General features: G+C 40.5%; 1 protein-coding gene across 3 annotated transcripts in view; it reads left to right on the top strand.

Moving 5' to 3' along the window:
• The first annotated feature begins 5,334 nt into the window (after positions 1–5,334).
• Positions 5,335–15,663, top strand: part of SEC24A (SEC24 homolog A, COPII component) — a 46,293-nt gene continuing 35,964 nt past the window's right edge. For all 3 annotated transcript variants that reach the window (XM_020794424.3, XM_020794423.3, XM_078385720.1), the window contains exons 1-2: positions 5,335–5,530; positions 11,776–12,285. In XM_020794424.3, coding sequence (XP_020650083.3) covers positions 5,449–5,530; positions 11,776–12,285 — 592 coding nt within the window. In that variant the 5' untranslated portion in view covers positions 5,335–5,448. The remainder of the gene's footprint in view (positions 5,531–11,775; positions 12,286–15,663) is intronic.

Below are 15,663 nucleotides of genomic sequence, written 5' to 3'. Positions count from 1 at the left end.
CTATGGGATAGCAGTAATGCGTTTCTTCACTCTCGGCTCTACATGATGCTTATGAATGAAATGGACTTTACTGTGTTTGTCATTGTTTAGTAAGGAATGAATGCATCAGTTCCAAAGGGATAATCAAATTACAGTAACCTGTTGCTGTAAAAAGCAGATGAACAGATTTATTACGCTTTTTGTAGCTTCTAAAACAAATAAATTAAAAACACCCTATAGTTAGGCAATACCAAGCTTTAGCACTAATTAAAATTACAGGAAAGTGTGCAAGATTTGATGTTCCATTACTTTATGTGGGGGATTATTGTTTGTGAACAAGGGGTTCTCATAGATTTATTTTTTCATCTTAAGATGCTGGAAGAGTTCTTGTTAATAGGTGTATGGGATTGTATGCAATGAAGATCTAATATCTTATGATTCATAGAATAGTGAACTTGGAAGGGACCTATAAGGTCGTCAAGTCCAACCCCCTGCTCATGCAGGAATACAAATCAAAGGATATCTGTCAGGTGGTTGCCTAAGTTGCTCTTGGATACCTCCAAGAGCACTCAACACCTCTTGGAGGCATCCAAGAGGAGCAACTCACCACCTCTTGAGGGAAGTGGTTTCACTGTTTTACTGCTCTAACAGGAAGTTTTTCCTGATATTCAGTCAAAATCTGGCTTCCTGTAACTTGAGCCAATTGTTACATGTCCTGCACCCAGGGATGATTGAGAATAGATCTTGTCCCTCCTCTGTATGATAACCTTTCAAGTATTTGAAAATTTGTATCATATCACCCATCTGTCTTATTTTCTCAGGACTAAACATGCCCAATTCTTTCACGCTTTTCTCATAGGGCTTGGTTTCCAGCCCCCTGATCATCCTTGTCGCCCTCCTCTGAACTTGTTCCAGTTTGTCAGCATCCTTCTTGAAGTGTGGTGTCCAGAACTGGACACAGAACTCAAGATGAGGCCTGACTAGTGCTGAAGTTTGTACTTGGCTTCAGGGCATATGGGTCCAGAAGAAAAAAAAGTTGACCACAGACAGTAGTTTGACTAATCCACATGCTTAGCCATTTATATGCAGTACTTCATAGCTCACCTATTGTCTGAAAATTTCCCATTTTCCAGTCTGTTTGGAGGTAATTCGTTCACTTAAATATATTCTTTAAAAACGTTTTTGACCTGCTGAATGCCGTTTGTCTATTTCTTATCCCTCCAGCTTCGAATGAAAAACAAAGGCTGATAGCTATGATTAAACTGAACTTACCCCTAAACTTCTCTGTGCAATCATGCTGCCTTAACAGTTTTAAAATTGATATTGTACAAGTTAATACAACTTCTGAGTTGTTTTAGTTCTTACTGTCACCTTGGCTGGTTCCTTGTCATGTGATTCTGCTTTCTATAATTACATTCCCGATCTGAAATTTACGATGGCAACAATTTTTGCCAGAGGAAACATTTTATATTATTTATATGTTCTAGAAATGAAACAGCTTGTGTTTTTAGAGAATGCTGGCATAATATTGGTGATTGTTGAGCTGGTTTCTACCAATGGAATATGCTTATGGTAAAGATTTTAGCATGGCAGAAAAACATAGCACTTCTCAAGAACTACCAGAGATGTGCCATATTGGTATGTAATGTTTTTCCCCAGAATATTTTGTAGCTACGACATTTTCTGAATTAATTTTGGAGGTGGAGAAGACACACAGAGAGGTTTGATTCTGGAATGAGAAAGTACAAAAATTACTCATCCACAGAAGAGTAAAGCCCAACCTCTGTGCTTTAGCATTATCAGGGTGTGCCTCTTGATTGGAAGGAGATAAACCCACAGCAGAAATTTGGTATCCTGTCTTGCTATAGGCGTAAAACAGATACTGTATTTGGTACTCCTGCTGTGATTCCATAGGGAAGTATTAGTCTAAAAAGCAGAGACTGATTGGAAGAAAGCAAGACTAAAATGAAGAGACATGTAGCAGGTGCTATCTTCATTGGGTTGATATTTTGAGCTTTGTTGTCGCTCTGTGCAGTCAAGTTGGATCCAACTTTTGTTGTTAAGTCGTGTCCAACTCTTTGTGACCCCATGGACCAGAGCACGCCAGACCCTCCTGTCTTCAGGAAACAAAAGGATCCAACTTAGAGTGACCCTAATAGGGCTCTCAAGTTAAGTGAGGTATTTGAGGAGTGGTTTTACCAGCTGCCATGGGTGAGTGGGGTTTTGAACCAAGTCCTCCTGAGTTGTACAGTAGTTTGTCATCTCCACTGCACCACACTGGATATCATTTTGTGTCTAAAATTACTTCTGAGAGAAATGTGTATAGGATTGCAGCCTGAGAACACAGTCTCAAACTGCCGCACCCACTGCATGGCAAAGGTTAATCCTTCAGTTTCCTTCTTTTGCCCTCTGCCCTTCAAAAAGACTGTCATGGTGTGCTTGCTGTTGTACTTGTTATGCATCTTAGACCTTCTCCTTGATTGCCTGCCCATACAAATTCCAAACACACCCATAAGTGTTCAGAAGGGCGTTGAGTGCATGTTGTGCTCTACAACTCCGGTTGTGATGAACATAAACGGATTTAGACTTGTGTCTGGAGGCATATATAGTACATTGCTGTAAGTTCATTGGCAACTTCAAGACCCACATGTGCGTATAAGCATTTTTAAAACCATAGGTGACTTGTATAGGGAGAAGGGCACTTCCCCTAAGTTTTGGAGTGAGACACTCCATCCCATCCCCAGCATAGTTCCTCCGGATGAACATTGCTGGAGAATTCAGGGATGCCTGGAGCACATCTACCTTTCTTTTTTAAACACTGTACAGTACTTACATTTTCTTCTTACGTTTTTCCTGTCCCTTCCCAGGGCAAACATGCTTTGGCTATGGTTGTCATTCTGTTGTAATATCAGCAGTGTATCTTCTCACTGCAGTTACTATTTTGTTAACTTGATAAGCTGTATATAGCCATAGTTAGAGAGTTGGGCTGGGGTTTGTGAAATCCAAATTCTAATCCCATTGAGCCATGAAACTCACTGGCTGATCTTACTCTCCAGCCTGACCTACATCACAGTACTGTTGTTTGGATAAACTGGGGAGGAGGAAAGCCCTGTATGGCTTTTGAACTAATTGAAGGAAAGCTAAGAAAGAAATCTACCTACCTACCTACTAGTAGTTTTGCAGTGCTTTGTCTGAGATTGCTCTAGTGCACAGCAGTGTTCTCAACTTTGCTCACTTGGTTGCAGAGCATTTATTTCATACATGACTCGTTTGTCATGAACAGTGGGCAAAAATAAAATCGTGTGATAGCATATTTTTCTTACGTGTATTTTGTTCAGAATTCTTGTCCTTGAAAGACTTAGCCACAACAGTTTCAATGGATTATGAAACTCTGGACTGAACTGTGGCCAGAATGTGAAAATAGAAAGTTCTAATTATTAGGACCTTTTTTTAAAAAGTGGTATATTGTCTAGATGAAATAAAAATAAACACTTGAAGTCTGGAAGTCTTTGTTGAAGCAGATTGAGTAAAGTGTGAAGTTGGGTTTTGCAAACTATTACACCACAATATTTATTTATTTATTTATTTATTTATTTATTTATTTATTTATTTATTTATTTATTTGATTTCTACCCCACCCCCCTAGACAGCGTCTACTCGGGGCGGCTTACAAATATCATAAAATACCATAAAAACATCATGAACATTAAACAATTGAGTCAATAATATAGTGTATTCAGGATGGGGAATGATAGAAAGCAAGAATATAGAATTAAAGAATTGACAGAAGGGAAGGCCTGCCTAAAGAGCCAAGTCTCTAAGTGGCTTTTAAAAACACCCAGCGAGGGTGCCAGGTGGATCTCTGTTGGAAGGCTGTTCCATAGTCGAGGGGTCACTGCCGAGAAGGCCCGGTTTCTTGTTCTTTCTTTCTGGACCTCTCTCGGCGTTAGGCCCCTCAACCCTCCCTCCTGGCTGTGCCAAGTAATTCCAGTAGATCATTATAAATAGAATCATCATTATCTTTTATTCTTGCTATTGTGTAACAATTAGTTTTAATCACTCATAATTCTCCTACTATTTATGTGGTTAAGATTTTTAATCAAATTCTTCATTTTGTTGAAAAGCATTGAACTTGCTATGGCCATGCAGTAATCATGCCTAAATCAAGGGTGGGGCAACGCCTTCCAGCTGTTGCGGCCTAAACTTATCTTCAACCCCCTCAGCCACTCCTGTTGTGAAATAAATGAATTTTAATTTTATCTGTCTAATTGCCTTGTCTTTGTTAATCTTTCCCATATAGAGAACTGTTGTAGCCTTACTGTACTATGCAAATAAGGCTACATTAAATCATCATCTTTCACAAGAGCATTTGTTAATGTATAGCAGTGGTTCCCAACCTTGGGTCCCCAGATGTTCTTGGACTACAACTCCAAGAAATCCTGGCCAGCACAGCTAGCGGTGAAGGCTTCTGGGAGTTTTAGTCCAAGAACATCTGGGAACCCAAGGCTGGAAACCACAGGTATATAGGATGAGGTAGAATGGAGCTTCTTATCTTTTAATTATGTCATTATATGCTCCGTCTTTACTCTTAGGGCATGCTCTTGTTTTTTTAATATGAGGTTATAAAACATTTTCCACCCAATTAAGGACAGCCTGAGGATTCTTGGAAGCTGAGAATTTATCTGATGACAGAGCTTGACTTTTAATATCAAATATGGTACCTGTTTTTTAAATATGTTGTCAATATTAGGAGATGGCATATAAAGCAATGAATGAATGAACCAAGATGTGCACTCAAGGCTACTTCCAAGCCAATTTTACTTCTAGATCTTTCTTTCTAATACCCAATATGCAGAGATGTTTTTATATTCTTCAGTACTGTATCATTAATCACTATTTCCAGTCACTACTGCTATCTAGACTTTTAACTTGGGAGAGCACTTTATCTAATCACCAGTAATATTAAGAGTCCGTGAAAGTTTATGTCATAAAGCATCTGTTAATCTGTTTTAAACTACCGTAAGACTCTGGCTTACTTTTAAGTCAGTGGTGAAGAAAGCTCATTCTGCACATCCTCTAAACTCAGTGATTTGTTAACAGTTCAGACATAACGATTCTCCAATCTAGATAAACCCGCTTTCAAATATGTACTGTATGAGCCTCGCTGGGGTGATCCAAAGAGGTACAGTAAAAGGGAACAACGCTCCACGACGCGTTCCCAGGGACGGTCTCTTTAAACGGCCCCCTCCCTCTAAAGGGCACCCTCCGTCACGACAAGCCCCGCCCAGGTCTGCGGGCCTCCCTGTCCCGGAAGTGCCACGTGTACGGAGTGCGCTTGCGCGGCCTAACCCGGCCTCTTCCGGTGTGTGGAGGAGTGCCACCCCTTTCTGGGCTTGGCACGGGGGGGGGGTGGCTGGCCGAGCAGTTCCAGGCGCCCCGCGCATCGAACCAGGTGCCGCCGCCGCCGTCATGGCCCAGCCGGGGAGACCCCCGTACAGCAGCCAGAACGGAGCTGGGCAGCCACTGCCGCAGCACCATCCGTACAGCAACGGTGGGTGAGGCCTTGTCGCGCCCCCCCCTCGGAAAAGGCCAGGGACCGGGACCGGGAGGGTGTTTGTGTGAGGGAAGGACCTGGTCGCTCCCTGCCTTCGTGGCTTCGCTGGGCGTGGGGGGGGGGGTGAGAGGTGTCCGTCAGTGTCGTCGTGGGAGGAAGAGGGCGGGCGCGAACTCGTTGCTTGGGCCTGTTAGCCGGACTAGGAGCTGAGCTGGTCCCGGTGAGGGACCTGTGGGCCCGCAAGGGTTGGTTTTTCCTCCTTCGGCCCCGACTGAGGCCACAGCCTTTCCAGACGGCGGTTCCTCTCCTTTCCCGAAAGGACGGCCGAGTGGAAGTCCCTTTCAGCGCTGGTGTGATAGCGCCGCTGAGTAATCCCTAGGGAAGCGTCTCCCGTGACGTGACAGGTGGGATCGGCGTGGTGGGACTTTTCACCCCTCTGGAGGTTTGTGGGCAGGTGGGGCTCTTGGTTCTGGGTTAAAAGGGAAGCGTGGCGCTCTTGGACCAAAACTGCGCCTAAAACTTTAGATAAGAACAAGAAGGAATGATACTGAGTGACCCTTTCGCACATCTCGCTGACCGCCTATCCTTTGGAGGCAGCTTCTCCACTAAAGGAATCCAGGATAGTTAGTACGATGTTGCGGCTTCAAACAAGCAGGGGTGGTCTAGTGACAAGGCTGTGGTTGAGAGAGCATAGGGGAAGCTCCCTCATTCGTCCAGAGATTGCATTGCCTGAGAGATGAGCTGGGGTGGAAGGTGCAGCTCTCCCTCAGCTGAGCTTTGGACTCTAGCTTACTAGGTGGTGTTGGAAAGTTAACATGCAAATGTAGTTTTACTCAATCAAAGAGTACCCATTCACTTCTGTGGATTTTACTAAGGGATGTAGCAGTTAACAACAGGAGTACATATAAGTTTGGTTTTATATGCATGTGTGCGCCCTGCATCACAAATGTATCAGGTTCATTTCTGAACCGGATAGCTTAATTTCTGTGTGCTGTGGTGGCAGTATTCATCTGTAACTTGATAGGAAAGCAGTTCACCAAAGAATTTTAATTGGCTATGTTGCTGTCGGAGAACTGCCATTTTCCCAAAGTTAAAAAAAAAAACCAAAACCCATACTCATAGATTGATCTAGAACCCAATGGAGGATTGTGGGATGAAAGAAATGGTGTATGTGTGCACAAACGTCTGCACAGAGTATATTTGGAAAAGGATGAAGCATCTCCTTGCTCTTTCTTTTCCTTTTCCTTTGCCTTGTTTAACAAATATATAAAAGGTCATACAAGATAAAATAAGTTTAAAGCGGGCAATAAAACAGGATAAAATGTTTTCTGCAGTAGTTGAATTAATTATTTCAGCAGATGTATTGTTGTAGTGATTACAATATTGGACTTGAGAGTTCCAGGTTTTTGTACCCCTGAGCCATGAAAATCACTGGGTGACCTAGAGCCAGTCAGTCACTGTTGCATCCTGATCAGTCTTGCAGGGTTGTTGTGAAAATTAAATGGAAAGAAAAATCATATACATTGCCACAAGTTCATTGGAACAAAGATTGGATATAGATATACAGTAGTTAAATATAGTTAGTTATTCAAATGAAAGTGCCAGTGTTCACAGTGTAGTATGAACACAGCTTTCCTTTTCTAAAGTAGTTACAAAGTAACATTATGAGGAAGTACTACTTGTATGAGAGTTTAGATGTAACTTGGGATCATTTTTATCTGACTGGGTGGTTAATTCTTCATTGTGGAGCCAAAGCTGTTGCTTGAGACTGGGTGGAGAACACTATGAACAAAGCATCTTCGCCTACATGTACACCTACAGATGTTTCTGGGTGAAGCGAAATAAAACACATAATTTAATCTGCCCCATTATGGATTTATATGTTTGAATGTGGCTGACAAAGAACATTTTTCATACATCTACAGAATGAATTCCATTTTTAGGAATTCTGCCATAAAGACACAGTGAAGAGCAAATAAGTTTCCTCCTTGTTTTCACCCATCCCCACTACAGGACTAATGTACATGGTCACACTTCTTTACACTTCTTTAGTGTCTACATTAGGATGATCACTTAAGGTTCATATAGTTTTTTGTTTATGAAGCCAATGAATGCATATTCTTTTTCCAACCCTCCCTTCCTCCTATGAAATCCAGGCCAAAAAGCCTCAGACCTCTTGCTTAATATTGGTTCTCCTTGTTTGTTAATTGTAATTGTGCTAGAATGTTCATGTTACTTGTAGTTGTGAAGAGTGCCTTAATGCACTAGGCCAATATCTGATTAAGGAATGTACATGTATTGTACTATATGGTTTATGAAGCTGTGGAGAGTTGTCCTAACATGGCATATATATACCCTGTTTCCCCAAAAATAAGATATAACCTGAAAATAAACCCTAGCATGTTTTTCAATGGATGTGGTGGTGCTGCGGGTTAAACTGCAGATGCCTCTGTGCGGCAAGGTCAGAAGACCAGCAGTCGTAAGATCGAATCCACATGATGGAGTGAGCTCCTGTTGCTTGTCCCTGCTCCTGCCAACCTAGCAGTTCGAAAGCATGTAAAAATGTGAATAGTTAAATAGGTGGGAAGGTAACGGTATTTAATGTCTAGTTGCGCTGGCCACGTGACCACGGAAACTGTCTTTGACAAACGCTGGCTCTATGGCTTGGAAATGGGGATGAGCACTCCGCCCTAGAGTTGGACACAACTGGACTAAATGTGAAGGGGAACCTTTACCTTTACCTATGATTTTTCAAGATGCTCATAATATAAGCCCTACCCTCAAAATAAGCCCCAGTTAAGTTAAACCCCGCCCTCCACCATTGTGCCGCAACCAGAAGATGACATGACTGTATTTAAATAAATGTAGATTGTTGTATATGAAAAAAAAATCCCCTGAAAATAAGCCCTAATGTGGTTTTTGGAACAAAAATTAATATAAGACCCTGTCTTGTTTTCGGGGAAACATGGTAGCAGCACAGTGCCATGGATTCTGTTTATAGGGTCTGGTATTGAAAGCATGTGAAGTACAGTACTGTAGCTTCTCTGCTGGCTTTAGTAGATTCTGGGACAGATTATAGTCTTGGGATCCTGTTTTCACCACCAGTGTTACTTCATGGAAGGCAACAGGATAAATGTATAAATGTAGTAAACAAGCCATGGTACCAAATATCACTTTGATTTTTTTTTTTTTTAGGATATCTTTGCTTTTTTAATGTTCAGATATGTTAGTATCTTAAATTCGTGTGCATTAAAGCTCCTCCACTTTGGAATGGGTGAGGAAGATTTAGATACAGATGTACAATATTAATCTGTCTTAATTTAATTGGTCTAAAATCTGAGGTATCTGCCTTAGTTGCAATTTACAGCTTAGTTTGTATATGTGGCATTATAATCACCATGACCTGTAACACTAGGAGGAGCTTGACACTTTGTTAGAAAGTATGTTTCTTCCACTTAAATGTTACAATGGCATTTTAAAGAGGATTTTAAAAATAAAATTAGAGTTTACATCTTTTTTCTCAGGGATTCTTAGTAATAATTGAACACATGTGACTGGATTATGCACCTGCCTCATGTTTTACCAGCCTCTTCTATAGGTTTTATAATATAAATAGAGCCCTAATTATGAACATTTTCAGTTTAAAGAGAACCATGTGAAGACAGTAGGCTGTTGGTTGGAATAAGAAAACATTGCGATTAAAATGCACAGTTGTTCATGAGTTTAACTTTGTGTAAATATTCATAAAATAAAGAAGACACATTAGACAGAGCACATGTAAATAGGAAATTTAAACAGTCCCACACATAATGGAAATCAGTGGGGCTCTTATGAGATTGAGAAATATTGCATACTCTGGTCTTTCCACTCTTCTTTTTCACACTAGTGAAAGTAACCAGATACTGTGTTAAATTTTAAACTATAGTTTGAGTTCTTGTGTTATTCTCATGACTGTAGTTTAAACAAGTTCCTGTTCTGAGTCTATACATAACAGAGAATTGTGGTTCAAAACAGGAAGGGAAAATGTATGACCCCTGAGGCAAAAGAAGAGGAAAGGAGATAGAGAACCCGACATCTATCATGTTTCATTTGCATGGCAGAAGCCATGGTTTCTAGTTGTGACTGAACCAGGTCCAAACAAGGGAGTAGTAGTAGTAGTAGTAGTAGTAGTAGTAGTAGTAGTGTCTGATGGGCAGTGATTTGTCAATCTAGTGAGATCCTTCCCGGGTATTGGAGAGTTCTTTTAGATATGGGACGTGGGCATGACAAAGTTAAGACTCTTCAGGCTAAGCTACAGTCTTTTGCTCCTGTGATAAATGGATTATTGCTGGTTGTCCTCTCAGAGTTAAGTGTATCACCAGTGAAGTGAAGAAGAAAAATTCTGCAGGAAAAAGTCGAGTGCATAATTTTTCTGTGGAAACATTCCTATTAAAATATTTTCATAAAATTCATTGGTAACTGTACATGGATAGATATATAACATTAGATGAGCTCAGCAATTTAAAATTGTCTAACTCAACAAAATCATTCTTCCATTCTTATGCAAAACTTGTTAGAATCCAAATTAGTTGTGTTTTATTCTCAGAAGAACTCTGTGAGAGTCCCTAAGGACGGCATCACATTTGTTCTTTGAAGTTTACATATTGTGTGTCTGTCGATATATTCAAGACAAATGAAATAAAAAAATAAAAAAGGTTGCTATGGATCCTAGTGAGTGACTGGCTGAGTGACGACTTGAACCCTGGTCCAATATAATCTGACTTTATAACTGTTGTGTCTAATATTTCTGTTCAAATAGTATGGATTGTTGGGACATAGAGAAAGTTTTATTTAGTAAATACCTGTATAAGTCAAATGAGCATGTTAAATCAAATCACATTCTATTAGGGTTTTGGAACATTTTTGACAACATTTTTAATATCAATTCTTCAGAAAAAAATGCATATTATATACCACTGCTGCCTCCCCTTAGGTGGCTACACAATGCAAAATGGTCCAGTAGTGCAGGCCTGACCACTGAAACAGTTTATATAGTAGTTTAAGTAAAATAATATGCAAAAAACCTAGAGAGTGCCTTGCCCACATTCATGATATACTGTACCAAGAATCAGGGCAGGATGGGTAAGGTAAAGGTAAAGGTTCCCCTTGACAATTTTTGTCCAGTCGTGTTTGACTCTAGGGGGCGGTGCTCATCCCCGTTTCCAATCTATAGAGCCAGCGTTTTGTCCGAAGACAATCTTCCATGGTCACATGGCCAGTGTGACTTAGACACGGAACGCTGTTACCTTCCCACCGAAGTGGTCCCTATTAATCTACTTGCATTTGCATGCTTTCGAACCACTAGGTTGGCGGGAGCTGGGACAAGCGATGGGCGCTCACTCCGTCATGTGGATTCAATCTTTCGACTGCTTGGTCGTCTGACTTTGCAGCACAGGCTTCTGCGGCAGGATGGATTTGATTTAAATCAAACTGATGTAAAGCAAAATTTAAATTAGAAAGATTTGATTATTGACTGAACCTCTAATAGGCATCTATTCAGTAATACTTCAGAAAACATTTAAATTTATATAAATATTATACATTGTCTCATAGCAGATTGGTGATTATAGTTCTTATTCCATAGTGAGAGATTTAAGTTATAACACATTTCAAATTAAGGGAGGCAACTGTTTTGTGTCCATAAAATTTCACAGAAAGTTGGGTTATTAATACATACAATGTGCAAAGAAGCCTTGATTTCCATTCTATCCAGTCTCTGCTATCTCCCTTCTGAGTCCACCTTTGTAATTCTGGTTTTCTGCAGTAGCCACTGTAGAAAGATTGGGAATTTGCTTGTGGTAGTGTTGGATGCATCCACATTTATTTAGCTATTGCATACTGTTTTTACTCACTCTCGAATCGGCCTCCTCAGCCACACTAGACGCTCTTCCCAGTCCTCCATACAGAGCATGTTACCATAGTCTTTCGAGACTGAAGGATGCCTAACTTACTATTTTTACTACATCAGGGACTGAAAATTATTAAAAATCTTCTCTTCTCATTATATAGTTCTTCCAAATAGTAAACGATGCTGTGGGGAACTTTCATAAATTTTATTTCTTGTTTCAGTGACTTATTGATCCCGTCTAACTTGGTTTTTCACATAAATTTTGTTAATTTCTATTACTGAAAGATTATGACTTAGGTTTCCTAAATGTAAGTAATTAATATTTATTTACTAAACATTTTTTAAAATCTTCCAGGTCCTGTGCAAAGCCCACTGCTGAATTCGTCACTCTTAGCAGATGGACAGTGCTTGGTCCCAGGCATGCATACTCAGCAGATGGCAACAAAGAATCCTCTATATTCAGCTTCTGGAGTGTATAACTATAGTGCATCTCAGAATATTCCACCTTTTAATAATTATCAGGGACCTGGGCAGACTCTTAATAGAACGCCTGTTGGATCTTCTCCAGCAGCTGCACAACCAGGACCTGTTGCCCGGATGCCGCCTCCATTGCAGAACTCGGCTGCTACATCAACTTCGGCTGGTGGCTTTCGTTCTGGAGTTAATCCACAAACACATACAAACTGGCAATATGGGCAGACGCCTTTGAATCCACCAAAAATGGTTTCTCAAGGGAATCATTTTGCTCCCACAGCAGCAACTCAGCCATTGTTGTCCTCATCGGGGAATACAAATTTACCAACAAGCTATCATTATGTTTCTTCTGTTGGAGGTCCTCCAGTTCAAAACAGCTATACAAAGCCGGGTAAGGGAAAAAAAATAAGTTTTGAAGAAACTCGATCATAATTTATCCCAAGTATTCATGGTCCCAGCTCTTTATATAATATGTTTTCAAAGAGGTAATACTGTTTCTGTACATATTTAATTTTTGATCTTTTGGAGTGTGTTGCTAGGGTGAATGAAAAATCAGCCAAGTATAGAGGAAAAGAAACCAACTCAATTTTGAAGAGCAGTTGTTGTTTTTTAAAGTGATTCAGTCATCAAGATGGTACAAATTATCTGTAGCAGCATAGGTAGATAGTGAACAATATAGTGAATATGGTGTGCATACCCCATGCAGGCTGAAATCTAGTAACAATGTTATGCCACATAAGTCTGATTTGCAAACATTTTAGATTTCCCACCCCCATTCTGTTACCCCCCGAGGCTTCCCCAGGAACCTTTTTGAGGGGGATATAGGAACCTTTGAATTACCAAAATATGACCATGGTTATTGACATCGGGCATACATAGAGTAACTTTGTTTTACTGAATTTCAGCCATGGTGTGAAATTTCTAGTCTGAAAGGTATACATAGAGTAACTTTGTTTTACTGAATTTCAGCCATGGTGTGAAATTTCTAGTCTGAAAGGTAATTTGCTGTTCCAGAATCCAAATAATCATGTGCATGATGTGAAAGAATTTAATCCAGTCTGAGAATATCAAGTGGCTGAGTAGTCAGAATCTTCTCAGTTAGCTACATCAATGACATAACTTTTGGAAGCAAATTGCCCCAAATTAAGAAATCAGTATGCAACTCAACTGATAATGTCTATGCGATTTCTTAACTCAGAGTAGTTTGCTTCCAGAGGTTATACTGTTGTGCAACATCTACATAACTAGGGAAAGGATTTGGGACAATATTTAATTAAATTCAAGGATGCCAAATCTGATTTTGCTTCTGCAAAATTGTTTTCCTTTTCTGTGGATCCTTGAAATAGATTACTTTGTCTGTGGTTCTAATCTTAGTGTTGCTGAAGCTCTAGAGGATAAGAATGCAAAGATATCAGTGAGACATGGTTGTCTTTCCTTTCTAGATTCAAGCCCTCAGTCCTATCATATGGATATTAGGACCAGAGTCTAAGAAGTAACATTTTGGAACAAGTTTTATCAGGATTGGATGCCTCACTAAATGCATGGAGGAGGCACCTTATTGGAGTTGGAAGCTTTCTAGGCCATGCCCTTCTGCTGCTGAAGTTGCTGCAAAAACTCCAGGGCTTCTGCTAGGAAATAAGGTGGCCAGAGAGCAACCTTCTTCCCAGCAAAATCATGCTCTGACAGTCCATCAGAGACCAATGGGGTTGGGCTGACAGGAGCAGGCTATGTTAGAAGAACCATTTCTGCTCTCTGCTTCTGAGTGGAATCTCTGGGGTTTTTATGGTGGCAACTGCAGCAATGCCCTGGGAGTAGGGTCCTACACAAACAAAAAAGGGTATGTGTGGTTGATTCCTAGGTTAATTATATGTATTCACAAATTAGATGTCATTCAACCTGCTTGATAGCTTAGTGGTTTAGACATTGATTGCAGAGCCAGAGGCTGAGAATTCTATCCCCCCCCCCAAATGCCTTGCTGACAGGGGCTATGCAGTTCTAAGATGATAATATATTGGTTGTTGTGGGTTTTTCGGGCTCTTTGGCCGTATTCTGAAGGTTGTTTTTCGGGCCAAAGAGCCCAAAAAACCGACAACAACCATTAGATCCCGGCCATGAATATATTGGCCCAAATTCTCTTGTTTATTGTAGTAAATTGCAGTAGAGTAGCCCCATTCAATCAATGGGGATTTGGTGAGTCCATGCTAAACCATTCAGTGTTACCTGCACAGGTAGAAAGGAGCATGTACAAAGCACTGGACTCAGGTACTCCTCCCTCCCCTCCCTCTGCATAGTTGAAAAGAAGAATAAATCAAAGTAAAAATTCTCTTCAACTAATTACTAGCTTATTATATGCAAACTAGAAATTTTGGCTCAACAAACTAGACTTTGTATTATATGAGCCAGGTAAACAATCAAGAGTTCATAGTGGCCTGTTTAGCATTTAAGTAATTTTCCCTTCCCCAGCATGTTTCCCTTCAGATTTACTGGACTATCGTAGGCCCTCTTCCAGTCTATTTTAAACCAGAGTTCTTGGTTCTCCCAGAATAAGACGAGGGCAAGAAGGAATGCTTATTCTTCCTCCTGGCTTTGCTTGGGTTCCTTCCTGATCACGTATACAGCAATTACCTGTTGTTAACTTTACATGTTACCCTGCCCAGTGTGCTGTGTGGTTCACCATTACTTTTGCCAGTGGTCAGATACACATTCCTACATCCTTCCAAAGCTAAACAGAGACATTATCTAGCTCCTTTGTTGTAGAAGCTAGCTGTTGTGTTCTTCTTATACCACAAGCAATAATGAACTCTCTGTATCTCTCTTGTCATTTGTATCAAAGAGGCTAACATCTGTTTTAGTCCAAGGATGGGTAATAAGCAGCCCATGGGCCTCATTTGCCCTACCTGCCCTTTTTTTACACCTCCCTTCTCAGCCAGTCCCCCCCCCCCCCTGAATGGTGAAAATCATTCTTCAGGAGTGGTGGCTTTCCTCTAAAGCAAGGTAAACTGGTCTGTCTTTAGCAAAAGGGTGCTTTTTTTTCCTTGAATTTCTTTGTATACCAGAGTTTCAGTTGCTTCTATTTAAAAGAAATACAGAACTAGCACTCCCAAAACTTTTATAGGAATACGACCTGAGGTGGATTATACATGGGCAAAATTGACTCTTACTTAGCCTTGCTAAAGTTGCCCACTCCTGTTTTAGTCAGCGAATCCTCAACTGTCAGGTGTTATTGGGTAAGCATCATACAGCCCAGCTGCAGAATGGAAGAATCAAGCATTTCTCAGATATGTTGCTTGAACAAATGGAAGTATATGAACAGGACTAAAGCTGCCTTGGTATTTTGGTGGAGAGATGGGTATTAAAAGCAAATGCATGCTGCTTATATAGCGCTTAAAACTCTCTCAGGGTGGTTTACTAGTTAATTATGAAGACTGCACATATTACTTATGGTTCTTGGGGTTCCCGGGTATTTGGATGCTTAGACCAAAAAAGGATAATCTCTTTGACACATCATTTTTTAAGTGCATGGATTGGAACACTATTAAGGCATCAAAATATGCTTTACCAAATCATATTAATGCCCCCTTACTTAAAGAGGAACCTAGTTCATCTATTAGCCAGGTACTGAGTTATTCTGTTAATGACTCTGGTGGTATGTGCTTGGGGATCAAGTAAATCTTGCTACAGACAAGTAATGAGAGACCTGTGTTGCTAGGGGTAGAAAATGTGTGAATATCCAGTGGTACCACTGCACTGCAGTTGGTTGCACAACTTC

Source organism: Pogona vitticeps, chromosome 2, assembly GCF_051106095.1.
Source record: "Pogona vitticeps strain Pit_001003342236 chromosome 2, PviZW2.1, whole genome shotgun sequence".
Lineage (NCBI taxonomy): Eukaryota > Metazoa > Chordata > Lepidosauria > Squamata > Agamidae > Pogona > Pogona vitticeps.
The sequence above is the reverse complement of the archived record's forward strand: the minus strand, read 5'-3'. Positions and strand labels throughout refer to the sequence as shown.